The following is a 14823-nucleotide window of genomic DNA, read 5'->3' on the forward strand; positions in this document are numbered from 1 at the left end:
AGGTTATGATCTCACAGTTTCGTGAGTTTGAGCCCCACATAGGGCTCTGCGCTAAAGCGTGGAGCCTGCTTGGGATTCTCTATCTCTATCTCTCTCTGCCCCTCCCCCACTCAGGCTGTCTCTGTCTCAAAATAAATAAACAAACTTCAAAAAATTAAAGAAAAAAAAAGGAATCTGCCAGGAGAGTCCTATCACTCGAGCCTAGGTCCTTTGATTCTCTCAGATTGGAGAGAAACAGAGGAGGGGCAGGAACCAATCAGGAGTGCAAGAGAGGAGTCCAAGTTTCTCATTTTTTAGTGCATTGCAATTTATGCTTCTTGGATTATGTAAAAGTGGGGACATATCTAAACATGCAAATTCTAACAGTGGAGTAGCCTTACTAACATGAAGACTGTCAATTAATTTGTAATTCAGACTTTTTACGGTGAGAAGCTGAGTTTCACTGTTGCCATGAGCAGGTAGTGCAAATGTTGTGCTACAATAAAACAGAACTTCAAATCCAAATTAAGGCAGACTTCAGCTTTTGGAGATGCATTAAATGGAAAAATCTTTCTCCAAGAATCAGATTTAAATGCCATAGAATTTGACTGAGCTTGTGAGAAATATTGGCAAATTCGGCCTCTTGGCATTCTGCTTTCTTTAGAATCTCTAAGTGGTCATTTCCCTCAACTGAATTTCCTTATGTTGTTATTACGACCTTTTACATCTTTTTACTACTATTTTACACTGATGAATGCAAGGCTATACTAGGAAATACATGCCCACCTGTGGGGAAGGGACAAGACACAAATCAGTTGAGACTTAAAAAGGAGTTCAAGTTTCCAGTAACTTTGACCAGGAACCCCACTGTGCTTAGTGGCACGTGAGCAGGACTGTACTTTCTATAGTCCATCGTTTGCCTTCACTACAGTGTTGTAAACAGGAGGCTGATGTCTGGAGAAAAGATGGAAAAAGGTTTCTCCTCGAAGCATTTGTACCCCATCTCTAGGTCATACTTGCTTGTGTATGGAGGGCAAGTAAATGTGGGACTCCTTTTAGACCCTAAACTTATCCAAATATAAGTTATTTCATGTATAGGTTTTTGCATATGTGTTATGTATAGGTTTTGTGTTGTATAACTGTGTTGGGTCAAAGCAAAATCAATTGAAAAATATCAGCTATGTTCAGTTATACTCACACATTTACCTAAATAGATACCCACCTCTTACTTAATAAGCTCTGAATGGAACATTCATATACAAATTTATCAGAGCATAACTCTGTAATCACAGTGTGAAATTTATAGGAAATAGTTTGGAAATATGATAATCAACTTACAATTGAAAAAACTTAGGAGCCGGACCAAACTGAATTAAACATGCCCTTATTTTGTTTGTCAGTTGAAAACGTAGCTCAGAACTTAAAACAGTAATAAAGTATCTGAGAGAAGAGTGCAATTTAAAAAGGGAAATACAAAAAGGTGGTATTTACTGAAAGTACTTAAATTCAGCTGTTAAAACAGGAAACGTAACTTACATCTTTAAGTAATATTTGCAAGTTAAGTAGTGTCTTGGACTTAAAGGTGTTTAAATTTTTGAAGTGTGGCTATGATAATATGTTCTGACTAATATGTGAGTTCCATTATAGTTACACAATTCTTGTTGCTTGTCAGTTTCAATATAAAGGAAGGATAAAAGGGAAGGAAATCACCTCACTCTCACCAGGAAAGGATGGCTTATCCGTAATGCCCATAATCCAGATTGAACAGCAATGTAGATAAATAATTTTGTTCTGAGCAGCTACACCTACATGTAGGTGATATTGCTTAGCTGTTTATCCTCCCCCCCTTTTTTTTTTGGCCAAATTTCATGTATTTGAGGGTGATTTGCCTAAATGGCAATTTGCATTTGTTCTTGACCCCAAAGAACAATTTGGTTGGTTATCTACAGCCAATTTAATCAAAATGCATCATTGGAAAACATTTGTAGCCATATTATATTTCACAGAGAGATGCTTTGCTGAGCTAGATTTTCATCGTGCCCTAAATATCATTAGCCATCTGATCAGTCTTAGCTTCATATTAGGACCGGATGACCCCTTGTTTTGTTTAGAAATGAATATCTTCTGGGAGCAGTGGTGCTCAATCACACGTCTCATCAGAATTGCTGTGGAGCTTTCTAAATAGATGGGCTATGGTTGGCCCTGGACTATATGTAATGAGTAAAATCCCCTTCACCTCATTGTCATTTCCTTAATTACCAATTAAGAGCACTCCAGTAAGCAGGCATTGCCTAGATTAATGGGCAAGTAGCTTCTATTGCATTCCTATATAACTTCCCCTCCTGGAAGGTTTCAGTTAGGTCCTGTTAGCTGGGTTGAGTCCTGTCTCGGCATCTACATGCATTCTGTTGGTTCTGAAGAAATAGCCCTATTTCTGTGAATATTGAAGATAAAGTCTATCCAAGAGGAAAGAGGAAAGGAGGGAAATTATTTAAATCAAGAGTTTTTTTCCTTGTCTATTGATTCTACATATATCCAAATTCTTTTTGGCCTCAACAGATCAGGAGACTCTGAAAAGCTAACAAGTTCCAGACATTCTACTGCCTTTATATTGACTCAACCCAGATAGCCAGATACTCTTCTTTCCATTTCTTTATAACTTGGCTTGCTAACTATGCCCTTGCTACTTTTGATGACTCTGCAGAAAGGAGGCAATGGAATGTATAATATCTGTATGCTTAAGTGTCACCATTGTTAGTTCCCTTCATTCACGATGAGTGGAATGAAAACCATTTTATTTTATGTTTCAGTCAAAAATTACCAAGTTCTAGTTGCATTTTCAGTAATACTAATACTGATACTTATATTGATACTGATACTGATACTAATGATACTTCTTGCCATTATTTGTCTCAGGGAACCGATTTTCTTAGAAGTCTTTCTATGCATCATGTGCATTATAAATTTAGCTTTTCATATGTTTCATACTTTTGCTAATTCACATGTTGAAAAATTTGAATTTAGGTTTTAGGTTTTTTCCCCAGGAAGATGGTATGTAGGAGAAAGTGGTAGCTACGTGTTGATAAAACTCATTCCCTCCTCTTTCCGGCAAATGTAGCTTGACTACATTTCTCAGTCTCCCTTGACATTAGGTGCTGCCATAGGACTGAGTTCTAACCAATGGAATGTGTGAGCAGCAGTGATGTGCCCAGCTGCCACGGGGGGCCCATAGACAACCTGGCAGCTCTTTAGTCCTCCTTTCAGCTGGATATGGATGCCCACAAAGGTCTTTGAAGCCATAATTGAAGCAGGCACAGTCTAAACATCCTGGGACCCTGCCCCACCCCACACATACACCTGCCTCAAACCACCTGAACTGTTTTCCTGAGGGAGAAATAGACTTCATTTGTGTTCAGGCAATTATACCTCTCAGGGCTCTATTTGTTATAGCACATAGCCCGTCCCACCTAATATAAGGACTAGATAATAAAGAAATGAAGATAAAGACAATTAAACCATGTCGTGTGTTTTTAATGAGATGACAAAAAAAAAAAAAAAAAAAGTCCCAGGCTTGAACAGAGCCTAGGAACATGATGTGCTTCTAGGTCCTCTGGTCCATGGTGGTATGAAAAAGAGTGGGAAGATGCCAGCCCCTGTAAACTTTTCAGTGACACACTTCCTGCTGAGTCTCGGGAATAGAAAAGTTACAAAAGTCCTCTGAACACGTCTTTGTCGCCCACTGATGCACTGAGGTCCAGCCTCTCAGCACACATCCAGGCACAGATGCTTCTGCTCCTCTCCTGAGCCCACTTTGATGGAGGCAGGCTCTCCTCTTGCACTGCAGAACCCAAAAAGAGATGCTGCATGGGAAAATGTCATTCAATCTTGGAATAAGATTGCTACTGGAATCCGAAATATGATTCACGTGATTCCTGTGTTGGGTTTATTGAACCAATGCTTAAGCCATTGTTCCACAAAAGTTTAAGCTGGTTGTTTTTATGGGAATTTTCAAAATGTTTTTAAGATGAAAATGCACTTACTGTTATTGCTGCCACTGTTGCTGCCTTTGTGTTGTTTCATTATTGTCATAAAAAGTCAATATATGTTCATTTTAGATAACAGAATACACTGTCGTATCTCCCTTTGCAAACTAACCACAGTTAACTTTCCAGGACCTTTGCTACACATCCACATGCTTTTTACCAAAAAAATTGCAATCATTATTTATATTGTGATTGTAGTTAGCTTTTTATAAAAGTTAACTGAAATCTTCCCCATTACAATGTATCCATATTACGATATCATTGTTAAAAGAGGAAAAAAATTAAGTGTATGATTATACTTTAATATAAGCAATCTGGCAGACATTTATACTGCTTCCAGTTTATTTTTCTTTTAAAATATATTTTAATAGACATCCTTAAATATTTCCTAGAAGTGGAATTCCTTAAAAATTGCCAACTTATACACACAACAGCGGTTTCCATTCATCCATTTAACACATGAGAACCGACTTTTATGCCAGGCACTCTTCTGAAGCTTGGGATTCAACAGTTGAAAGGAAAGAAGATAAAAACTCTCCCTCGTGATCCTTACACAGTCTGAAGGAGAGGGTTCATTTCCCTGAGATCATAAGATTGTTGGTGCTTTTAAAATCTTTGCTAAATTGGTAGGGGAAAAATTAGCTATTTTGATGTTTTATTGCCGACATGGATTATTTTTATAATTGCTTACTGGTTATTTGTACTTAATGATCACATTTATTTTCTTCGATTGCCTATGCCAATCAATACCTGTACGTGCTAGTGTGAGGCAATAATATTCATGGGACAGAAAAGTTATTTGAAAATTGTACGACCTGTTATGAATATCTGTTATGATGATTTAGCCCTTTTAAAGTTGACCTCTAAAACAAATAATCTCATTTGAATTGTAGATTCAGAATCTACATCAGAATTTTTAAAAATTCTTGAATTGGATGATATAACAGATATAAAGATTGGGGGCGCCTGGGTGGCTCAGTCGGTTAAGCATCTGACTCTTGATTTCAGCTTAGGCCATAATCTCATAGTTTGTGAGATCAAGACCCACATTGGGCTCACGTTCTGGAGCCTGCTTGTAATTCTCTCTCTCTTCTCTCCCTGCCCCTTCCCCTGCCAGCATACGTACACTTGTACTTTCTCTCTCTCAAAAATAAATAAATAAACATTTAAACAATAAAATATCTAACACTTAAATAAAATATATTTATAAAATAAAACATTTAAAAAATAAAATAAAACATATAAAGATTGAATATTAGCCATGTAACTGAAGAAAAACCACTCCATTTCCTGATGTTATTTTTAAATTGTGTATGTATACTTAAAAGAGCTGACCTTTTGAAGTTAGAAATCTTTTAGGTAGGAATAACAATCAACGTTTTACAAAAACTGCTTCCCCTACAGCACAGGCAATCTTAAAATCACAACTGTATTTTCATTTTCATTACAATTTAATCATTTGAATTTGTCATGAATAGAAAGACAATGGGAGAAAATAATTCTCTAGAAAATATTCTTCCCAGACTAGTGTCCATTAGACTTGAAAAATGCTGTCTAGATATTTGCAGTTCATTTTTTGGTAATGTTCATTTATTTATTTTTGAGAGAGACAGAGAGAGAGAGAAAGCTGGGGAAGGGCAGAGAGAGAGGGAGACAGAATCCCAAGCAGGCTCCACACTGTCAGCTCAGAGCCCAACATGGAGCTCAAACTCAGGAACTGTGAGATCATGAGCTGAGCTGAAACCATGAATCAAACGTTTAACTGCCTGAGGCACCCAAGTGCCCCTAGATATTTGCAACTTAGAACTTGTTTTGCAGAGGACGGTGGTGAGGCTTCTTCCCCCCCATCCATGCACCTTTTGTTGGTCACTGCGAAGGGATGGAGATGTGAGGGACTCGAGTTTCACCAGCAACCCTCTGTGTCCTGCTGGGGGACCTATAGCCAGGTTAGTAGGGCAAGAGAGAGACTGCTGTGATTTAGACATTCCCCATCTTCTCTGACATTTTCTCTAAACAAGTTAATGAATTTACAGGGGCTAGCAGTGCACTGCAAGTCACACTAAATACATTCAAAAGTGCTCCGTGCCCTTCCTATGCCTTAATGCTAGCTCACTTTGTATGCTTTCTGTGTGCCAGGAACAAGACAGGTATTAAAATCTCACTGAGGTCCTCAAAAGTGGTGCTATTATTTTCCCCATTTTACTCATAAGAGAATGAACCTTTGGAGGGATCATATAATTTGTCTACAATCGCCTAGTTAATAAATAACCATACCTAAGAATTTTGACCCTTAACTCTTTTTGCCTCTAACATTTTTGGTGGGCTCTATCTTTGCATAATCCCACAGAAAAGACCAACTATCTAGAGATATGCTTCTCTCAATAGCGTGCAGCTACTTTGATTTTCCTAAACCTCTATATCTCTCTCTGTAACCCACAATACAGACACCCAGTGACCTTACTGGCTGCCTGGAGATCCATGGGAGGGATTGCAACTTCATATTATAATGAAAAGAAACTTTCGGGAAAACTTGTAGTGGCAATTTAGTTTAAAAGCTGATCTTGGGGTGCTGGGGTGGCTCAGTTGTTTAAATACCCGACTCTTGATTTCAGTTCAGGTCATGATCTGGTTCATAGGATTAAGCCCCGGGTTGGGCTCTGCACTGGCAGAGAGGAGGCTGCTGGGGATTCTTTCCCTCCTTCCCTCTGCCCCTCCCCCGCTCATGCAGGCACTCTCTCTTCCTCTCTCTCTCTCTCTCAAAATAAATTTTAAAACTTTTTTTAAAAAGCTGATATTAAAGACCTTTTACTGGTATTAAGCGCTGAAATGTGCTCCCACCCAACCAAATTCATATGTTGAAGTCCTAATTCCCAATACCTCAGAATATGACTGTGTTTGAAAGTAGGGCCTTTAAAGAGGCAATGAAGGTAAAATAAGGTCTTATGGGTGGGCCTTCATCCAATGTGAGTGGTGTCCTCACAAGAAGAGGAGATCAGGGGCGCCTGGGTGGCTCAGTCGGTTAAGCATCCAACTTCAGCTCAGGTCATGATCTCGCAGTCCCTGAGTTCGAGCCCCGCGTCGGGCTCTGTGCTGACTGCTCAGAGCCTGGAGCCTGTTTCAGATTCTGTGTCTCCCTCTCTCTCTGACCCTCCCCCATTCATGCTCTGTCTGTCTCTGTCTCAAAAATAAATAAACGTTAAAAAAAAAAAAGAGGAGATTAGGACACAGACACAGAGAGGAAAGACCATGTGAAGACACAGAGAGTAGATGGCCATCTACAAGGCACGGAGAAAGGCCCTCGGAAGAAATCAACCATACAAATACCTTGATCTTGGACTTCTAGCCTCCAGAATCATGAGAAAATGGGGGGTATAGCTCAGTGGAAGAGCATTTGACTGCAGAATCATGAGAAAATGGATTTCTGTTGCATAAACCACCGAGCCTGTGGTACTCTGTTATGGGGGCTCCAGCAAACTAATACAGATGGTGTTGGAAAATTACTAGTACTGTGTCTGAAATTAAGAGCCTTCCTGATTATTCACAATTCCCCTTTTAAAAATCAGAAATCTGGACCAGAAATACAAATAGTTACAGGTCAAAGTAAGAATTTCAAATGATTTCACAAGTTATTTAATCATACTGGAATTTTATTGCCCCAAATAGAACTTGACCAAGAGGATCGGTGACTGGGGCCTTGGCATCTTATGTTATTCAGTTCAACTTGATGATGCTTATGGTGTTTGATCTGGGGGCAAATCAGAGACGTTCTGGCATTTCTTCACACAGCTAATTGAGTACATTTACCATGGAAAGGACAAACTTTTGTAGATTCTCACCTAATTTGTTGTGCATGGACAAATGCAGTCGTGCCTGAGAAGTGATAGCAATGACTGCTGTTGAAATCAGAGGAAAATATGTGCATGGCTAACGGAAAGAGAAATCTCAATACAGAGAGAGAAAAGTGAAGAATGAAATAAACCTGTTCAAAGACCTTAAAAAGGATTGTCTCTAACAAAAGTCGTTTTGACTTTCAATTCAATAAATATTTTTAAAGTGCATGCATGGTAGTATGGGGGAAATTAGAATTTAGAAATTAACCCTGGCTCTGACCTCAAATACTTCTTGATATGATATGAGAAAAAAAGACACAGACACAAATAGCCATAGTTTCATGTAGTCTTTGATAACATCTGTCATGGAAATTAAAAATGTAATGAAATCACAGAGGACAGACAAGGTCATTGGACAAGCTGGGGCATTGGGCAAGACCTACTACGAGACATGTTTGTTTCGGGTCTGGAGGTTGTGTAGCGTTTACACAGGTGGGGTGGCAGAGGGAGGAGCTTTCTAGACAGATTAGTACAAGGAGAAACAGATGTTGTGGAGTGCAAATCATGTTCAGTGAAAAAGTAGGAATCTTACATGACGGAAAGCATTGAGAGGATGGGGCCAGTGATCTTGCACTTGGAGTTAAAGGGCCTAGGCTTGAGTCCTGTGTTCCCCATTTACTAGATTTATGACCTCAATCTCCTTGAGCCTCAAATTCCTCATCTGTGGAAAAGGAATAATGACTCAGACCTCACAATTATGAAGATTAGAAGTGAGTAATCTGTGTGAAATCTCCACCCAGCAAAGTCTGATATCCAACAAAAATTTAGCAAATGTTGGCTAAACCTAAGTAACTAGGCTTAATTTTATAGAAAATGGAGAGCTGATAAGGTTTTTGAGCATGAAAGTAACATGACCAGAAGTAGGCATTTGGAAATTTATCCCTGTAGTACTGTGTGTGTAGAATGAATTCAAGGGTGGCCACTAGCACAGATTTGAGTTAATGGGAGCCTGAAGCAGAGCCACACTGGGAGGGGATGTGGAAGAGGTGATGAGTATGAGTGTTTGAGGGCCAATGGTGCTGGGACCTGCTCCTGGGGACATAGACGACTGTTCAGAAACTCATGCTCTGGGTTCTGTGGCTCTTTACTCAAGTAGTGGCATGACTTTTACTGAGATTTTTAACCTCTGCAGATCCCCAGTTTTCTCATCTATAAAACAAAGAGGTTAGAAAAATCTCTAAGTGTTCTTACGGCACTAAAATAGTTCATACCTATTTGAATCAATAAAATTTGTGAAGCTAATTAAATGGGAAGGCAAACAGCATAAAGGAGGAGGAGAACCTGAAGGTAGTATAAAGCAAAAAGCTTTAAACATGAGTTAGCAGGTCAGTGACTGATACCATTGTAGGAGTGTGGAAGAGAGGAAAATGAACAGGCTTGGGGAAGAATAGGATGGATGTCATTTCTTTTTTTTTTTTTTAATTTTTTTTAATGTTTATTTATTTTTGAGACAGAGCGAGACAGAGCATGAACGGGGGAGGGGCAGAGAGAGAGGGAGACACAGAATCGGAAACAGGCTCCAGGCTCTGCACTGTCAGCACAGAGCCCGACGCGGGGCTCGAACTCACGGACGTGAGATCATAACCTAAGCCGAGGTCGGACGCTCAACCGACTGAGCCACCCAGGTGCCCCGATGGATGTCATTTCTAACAGTTGAAAGGGCTCTCCTTCAAAGAATTAGACTTGTGGTTTTATGAGCCCTCAAGAAATCACTTATTTTAGGGGCGCCTGGGTGGCTCAGTCGGTTGAGCAGCCGACTTCGGCTCAGGTCACGATCTCGCGGTGCGTGAGTTCGAGCCCCGCGTCAGGCTCTGGGTTGACACCTCGGAGCCTGGAGCCTGTTTCAGATTCTGTGTCTCCCTCTCTCTGACCCTCCCCCGTTCATACTCTGTCTCTCTCTGTCTCAAAAATAAATAAACGTTAAAAAAAAATTAAAAAAAAAAAAAAGAAATCACTTATTTTATATTATCTCTCATCCTGTTAACATCAGGTTTGAAAGCAAATATTTTTCTTTAATTTACAGATTCTTTTCATTGGAGATTCAACCAATAGAGGAATAATGTACTATCTGATCGAAAGACTAAATGAAACCTTGCAAGAATGGCAGAAGGTCCATGGCACAAAATTCTACCACAACGTCAATGGTGGGAAGACTTTGGTCAGTTATTCCTACTATCCCCAGTTCTGGATAAGCCCTTCATTGAGACCAACATTTGAAAAAGCACTTGAACATCTCTTGCAAAGGTACAATGGAACTCTTATGTATGGCACAATGCCATAATGTGCTGATGTTTTCCTAGCGGTCATAATGGCTCGCTGTATATCAAATGTGCTGAAAAGCTTAAATGCCAAGTAATATGGCTGAAAATGAGTTGGAAACGACAAGGGGGTCCTGTGATCAGGATGCTAGATATGGTTCAGTGAAATGTGAGGCACTGCTGTTAAAATGTTTGCCATCTGTTTCAAGGCAACATGTGTTGTTTTCCTTCCTGGATTTCAGATCACGTCCCCTGGAGAATACAGGCCAGACCGTATTGGTCGTTGGTGGTGTTCAGTGGCTTAATTCCAATCACCTACAAATTATTCACAAGGTTTTGAAGAGGTAGGTTTCTGAAGTAATAACTGTCATTAGTATCCTAAGTTAAAAAGAAAAGTCACCCTTAATGTGACTAAATTTCATCAAGATTTTATCTAAAGAGCAGTTTGTAATTTAGAATAACATACTTGAAGTCTAGTTTAAAATGTTTCAAAATACTTTCGTATCCAATCACTGGATGGCTCTTCATTATCCAAATTTGAATTTACTATGGGTAAAAACATACCCAATGGCACATAAAACTCTACCCACAAAAAAAAACCACCCTAAAATGTATCATATTTATAAAATGAGAATTTAGTCTTATTAGCTAATTATCACATCCTAGAAGAATTCCAGTGTATTTGTTTATGTAAGCACAAACATCTAGAAATGTAATCAAAGTTTATGACCTCAGAATTCTGATTCACAGGGAAAATTTACTCAATATCCTTGTGATCATCAAAACTTTGGGAATTGGATTTCATCTCCCAGTGGATGGACTGCATTTCTTGACACAGGTAGGCCCATTCCCTCCAGGCTATGTGAACTTTGTGGTTCCTATAAGAATCTTTGCTGGTGTCTGAAAAAGAACCCACAAGACAGTACGCAATACTCAGCGGCCTTCATAAAAATCAAAGGAGGATAATATAGTTAAGGATTATGATTTCAAACCAGTTATAATTACTCCGGGAAATAAGGAGACCGTATCACATGAATACATTGTGGATGCTTTGAGCTCATAAGAGAAGAAAAGGGATGCCGAGCTATGAAAAAAACAAAGAACTGGGGGGTAGATGAGAGAGATTAGGCTTTAAGTATCCCCTTACCCCACTAATGTTTCATACACCTTTAAAGACTCATGCTGGAACCACAAATGAAATTGTCAGTATCAATGAGTACTTTGGGGAAGAGTGGCTTTTTTGAAGATGATTTCTGACTGATTGCTTTTCAAAAAAAAAGTCTTTGAAGTAGTATCATTAGTTTTTCCTTTCCTTGGATATTCATAAGTGGGAGAAATTAGAAGCCTCTGACCAGTTCTTCTTGAAAAGAGTAAATTAGTCTCAACACTGAATAGAAGTCTAAGAAAAGAAAAGGCAACATCTGTAGGCAAGAGAACCAGCTGCTCTTGTTCAAGTGAGGAGAGTTCACCGGCAGGCAGGTTTGTGTGCAGTTGCTTCAGGGAGCTCAGGGGAGCACTGGGAATTGGGGAGACAGGAAGCTGTCCGTGTACTGTGTAAACTGAGTGAGATTTATTTTTGTATAATAATGTTGAGCTCTCCTAGCTCTCCCCGGTGCAGATTACACAACCCCCTCTCCCTTCTTGCCACCTCACCTGCCAAGATGCTAGATCTGTGATGCAAAAACAGAACTGGTAGAAAGTGGCCCAAGTCAAGCCTCCAAATTCAGCTTCTTGGAGTTAGTGTGGGGAAGTTAAGGTCACTTAAAATGAGTGCAGGTAGTTTGCATGTTGGGTAGCTGAAGGGTTGGAGACTGTGAGGGATTAGACGAGGGCTCCTTTGATAATATTTGCTGTGGGTTTTGAGTTAAATCTCCTTTAATGTTATTTGAAGGCTATAGTCAAGGTTACAGTTGATTCTTGAGAATTCTTCTCTGAGCCCCACTTTCCTCCTTGCCAAAACTGGAGTACTTAGGGCCCCTACTTATATGTAGGTTCCTAACTCTGAATCAGTTCATCTCAGCAGATAGCAAACTTTTCTACAGCACTTGCTTTGTGCCAGATCCTGTGTTAAATACTATGCTTCCCACCAGGGCTTTGATGGTCCTCATCAGTCTTTTCAAACTGAATGAAGGCAAAAGGAGGAGAGAAATGGAAAGGAAAGAATAGAATGAAAGAGAAAGGGATAATATCAAGTGGAGGCAGAAAATAAGGGTGAACTCAATCGTAGGCTTCCATGGCCATTCACGAGCTTGTCTCTGCCTTCCTCTGTGGACTCATCCCTACATATACACAAACGTACACACACACACACACGCACCACTACTGAGCTCAGTCCTACTGGGAAACTTTCAGTTTCTCAAGCACACCATGCTCTCAGACACTTCCAGGTGTTTGAAATCACTGTTCCTTCCTCATGGAGCCCACCTCTCACCAACTCCTCACCTGAACAACTTCCAGTCACCCTTCCAGTGTTAGTTTACCATGGGGCAGACTTAACTGATGCACTAGACTCAATTGGCTACTCCTGCTATGAGCTCCTATAATAATGTCTTGTGACTTTATGCATGTCGCTCAACAGATATAATCCTTGGTTGTCTGTCTCCCCTGCTAGACTAACCTCTGTGAGAGCAAGGACTGGGGAGGGAGGGCTGCATTGCTCACTCTGGTACCCCAAATGCAAAACCCAATTCTCAGCAGATGGTAGATTTTCAAAAAAATATCTCATGCAAGGAGTGATACTTCATATGATTTAGCTGCTCCCAGATCGCCCCTTCAAGGCTGAAATATTCATTCAACTGGGCCACTGGGAGTGTGACCCAGTAAGGACTCACACCTGACTGCTGACAGTACTGCCTTTCTCTGCAGAGCCCCAACTTGCCAGTGCAGGAGTGCCAAGATTCAGTCTTCTTTCCCCAATTGGGCCATCCTGGAGGGACCATGCCAGCTCTAAAACTCCCAGGGGGATGCACAAAAAGCCTCTGTTGGAGCTACGTCACTTCCTTATAAGTGTTTGATCCCCCAAAGCACTCTACTGTTATGCAAATTCCCATCGCAGAATCTATTTCCCAGAGAACCAACCTTTCTCTAGAAAACTCTCTTAAGAAACTGCTTACTGTAAAGTTCCATATACCTTTCATAATCAGACATATTAAAGTTGAGAAAATACTTGTAACTGGACAAGAAGCCTGCAAACAATATTGAGCATCACGGTTCACATGATGGCACAGACGAAATTCACATGTGCTTCCTTGCTCTAGATTCCTTCAGTGGGAATTTTTTCTGTTCACTACTTTTATTTTGGGGGAAATGATGTCACATAAAGATTAGGTATGCTAGCACAGTGGAGAAGACAGAAAATTAGACCTATGTGTACTGCTTCTGTTACTTTGCAGCCTGGTCAACAAATGCAAGTGATTCACTTTTTCACCGGGAAAATGAACAGCATTTTTGTCCTTTAGAAAAGGCAAGAGCAATCTCCCCCCTCTGTCAGTTTGGGTTTTCTAAGAAACAGACAGCAGACAAGATTAGAAAAATAAGGGGATTTGTTAAGGAGAATGTCTGGAAAGGATAAAGGGAAGGGTGCCAAGTAGGCAGGAAGAGTTTCAGGGGATAGCACCCAGTGCATATCCCTCAATCTTGCACCAAATATTTTTTTGAGTGTCTACTATGCATTGGGCACTGCGGTTGGCTGTAATGTGTCTGATATGAAGGGAGTGGAAGGATGGATGAGGTAGGAAGAGTCTCAGACTACAGGTCCGTCTAAGAAAATCCTAACCAGGCTGATGAGGAATCTCAGAGTTAGAGTAGTTAGTGCAGGGTCCCTCTTCTCAGCATTGGATCTGAATTAGACTTTCTGCCAAGCGCCATCGTTGCTTTGGACATGGTTGGGAGGGAGGGAAGAATATGATCCAAAAAAGCAGCGGCTGGAAATTTCACTCAATTCTGCTGCCCCCCTGAAGCACACTCCTCTTCTCTGGTGCCCCCACCTCCATCCAATAGGCAAACCTCACTCTGCTTTGGATCCTCTTCCTGAAGCCTCACTGTCCAGCTGTCCCCCTGCCCCTGCACAGCTATTCCTTCTTCTGACTAGCCCAGAGCCCAGCATATTTAAATCCATCAAAGGACTGAGCAAATGTTTACAAATCTATTTCTCCTGTTAGAATACAATGTCTTAAGAGCAGGGGCCGTGATTTCTTTTCCCTTGTATTCTTGTCCCTTAGCAGAGCTAAGCACAAAACAGACACTAATTAATATTCAAATGACTAAATGAATAAAAGTCCAAATAGATGGAGACAGCCTTTGTGATTTTCAAATTTTGACTTTTAAAGTAAGACTTTTAAATATTTCAATGGGTCTTTGTGGGAAATAAGACTAATTTTCATAGAAGGAAAAGTTCCAAACTGTGTGTCATTATAGATATTCATGTGTTGGTGTTTTATATATACATAAATGTCTATATTTATATTTTGAATAAAAAACTGATAACACATCTTTACTTAAGAAATGCATGTGAAGGGCACCTGGGTGGCTCAGTCATTTGAGCCTCTGCCTCTTCATTTCGGCTCAGATCACGATACTCTGCATCGGGCTCCATGCTGAGAGTGGAGCCTGCTTAAGATTCTCTCTCTCCCTCTACCACTACCCCCCCCCTCA

General features: G+C 40.3%; 1 protein-coding gene across 1 annotated transcript in view; it reads left to right on the forward strand.

The window, feature by feature from the left end:
* CPED1 (cadherin like and PC-esterase domain containing 1) overlaps positions 1-14823 on the forward strand; it is a 270984-nt gene that overhangs the window by 238872 nt on the left and 17289 nt on the right. Inside the window, exons 18-20 of the mRNA XM_047097404.1 lie at positions 9936-10156; positions 10413-10514; positions 10921-11008. Coding sequence (XP_046953360.1) covers positions 9936-10156; positions 10413-10514; positions 10921-11008 — 411 coding nt within the window. The remainder of the gene's footprint in view (positions 1-9935; positions 10157-10412; positions 10515-10920; positions 11009-14823) is intronic.

Source organism: Lynx rufus, unplaced genomic scaffold (assembly GCF_022079265.1).
Source record: "Lynx rufus isolate CCGP_SWC_20201006 ecotype Redwood Valley unplaced genomic scaffold, mLynRuf1.p SCAF_4, whole genome shotgun sequence".
NCBI classification, from domain to species: Eukaryota; Metazoa; Chordata; class Mammalia; order Carnivora; family Felidae; genus Lynx; species Lynx rufus.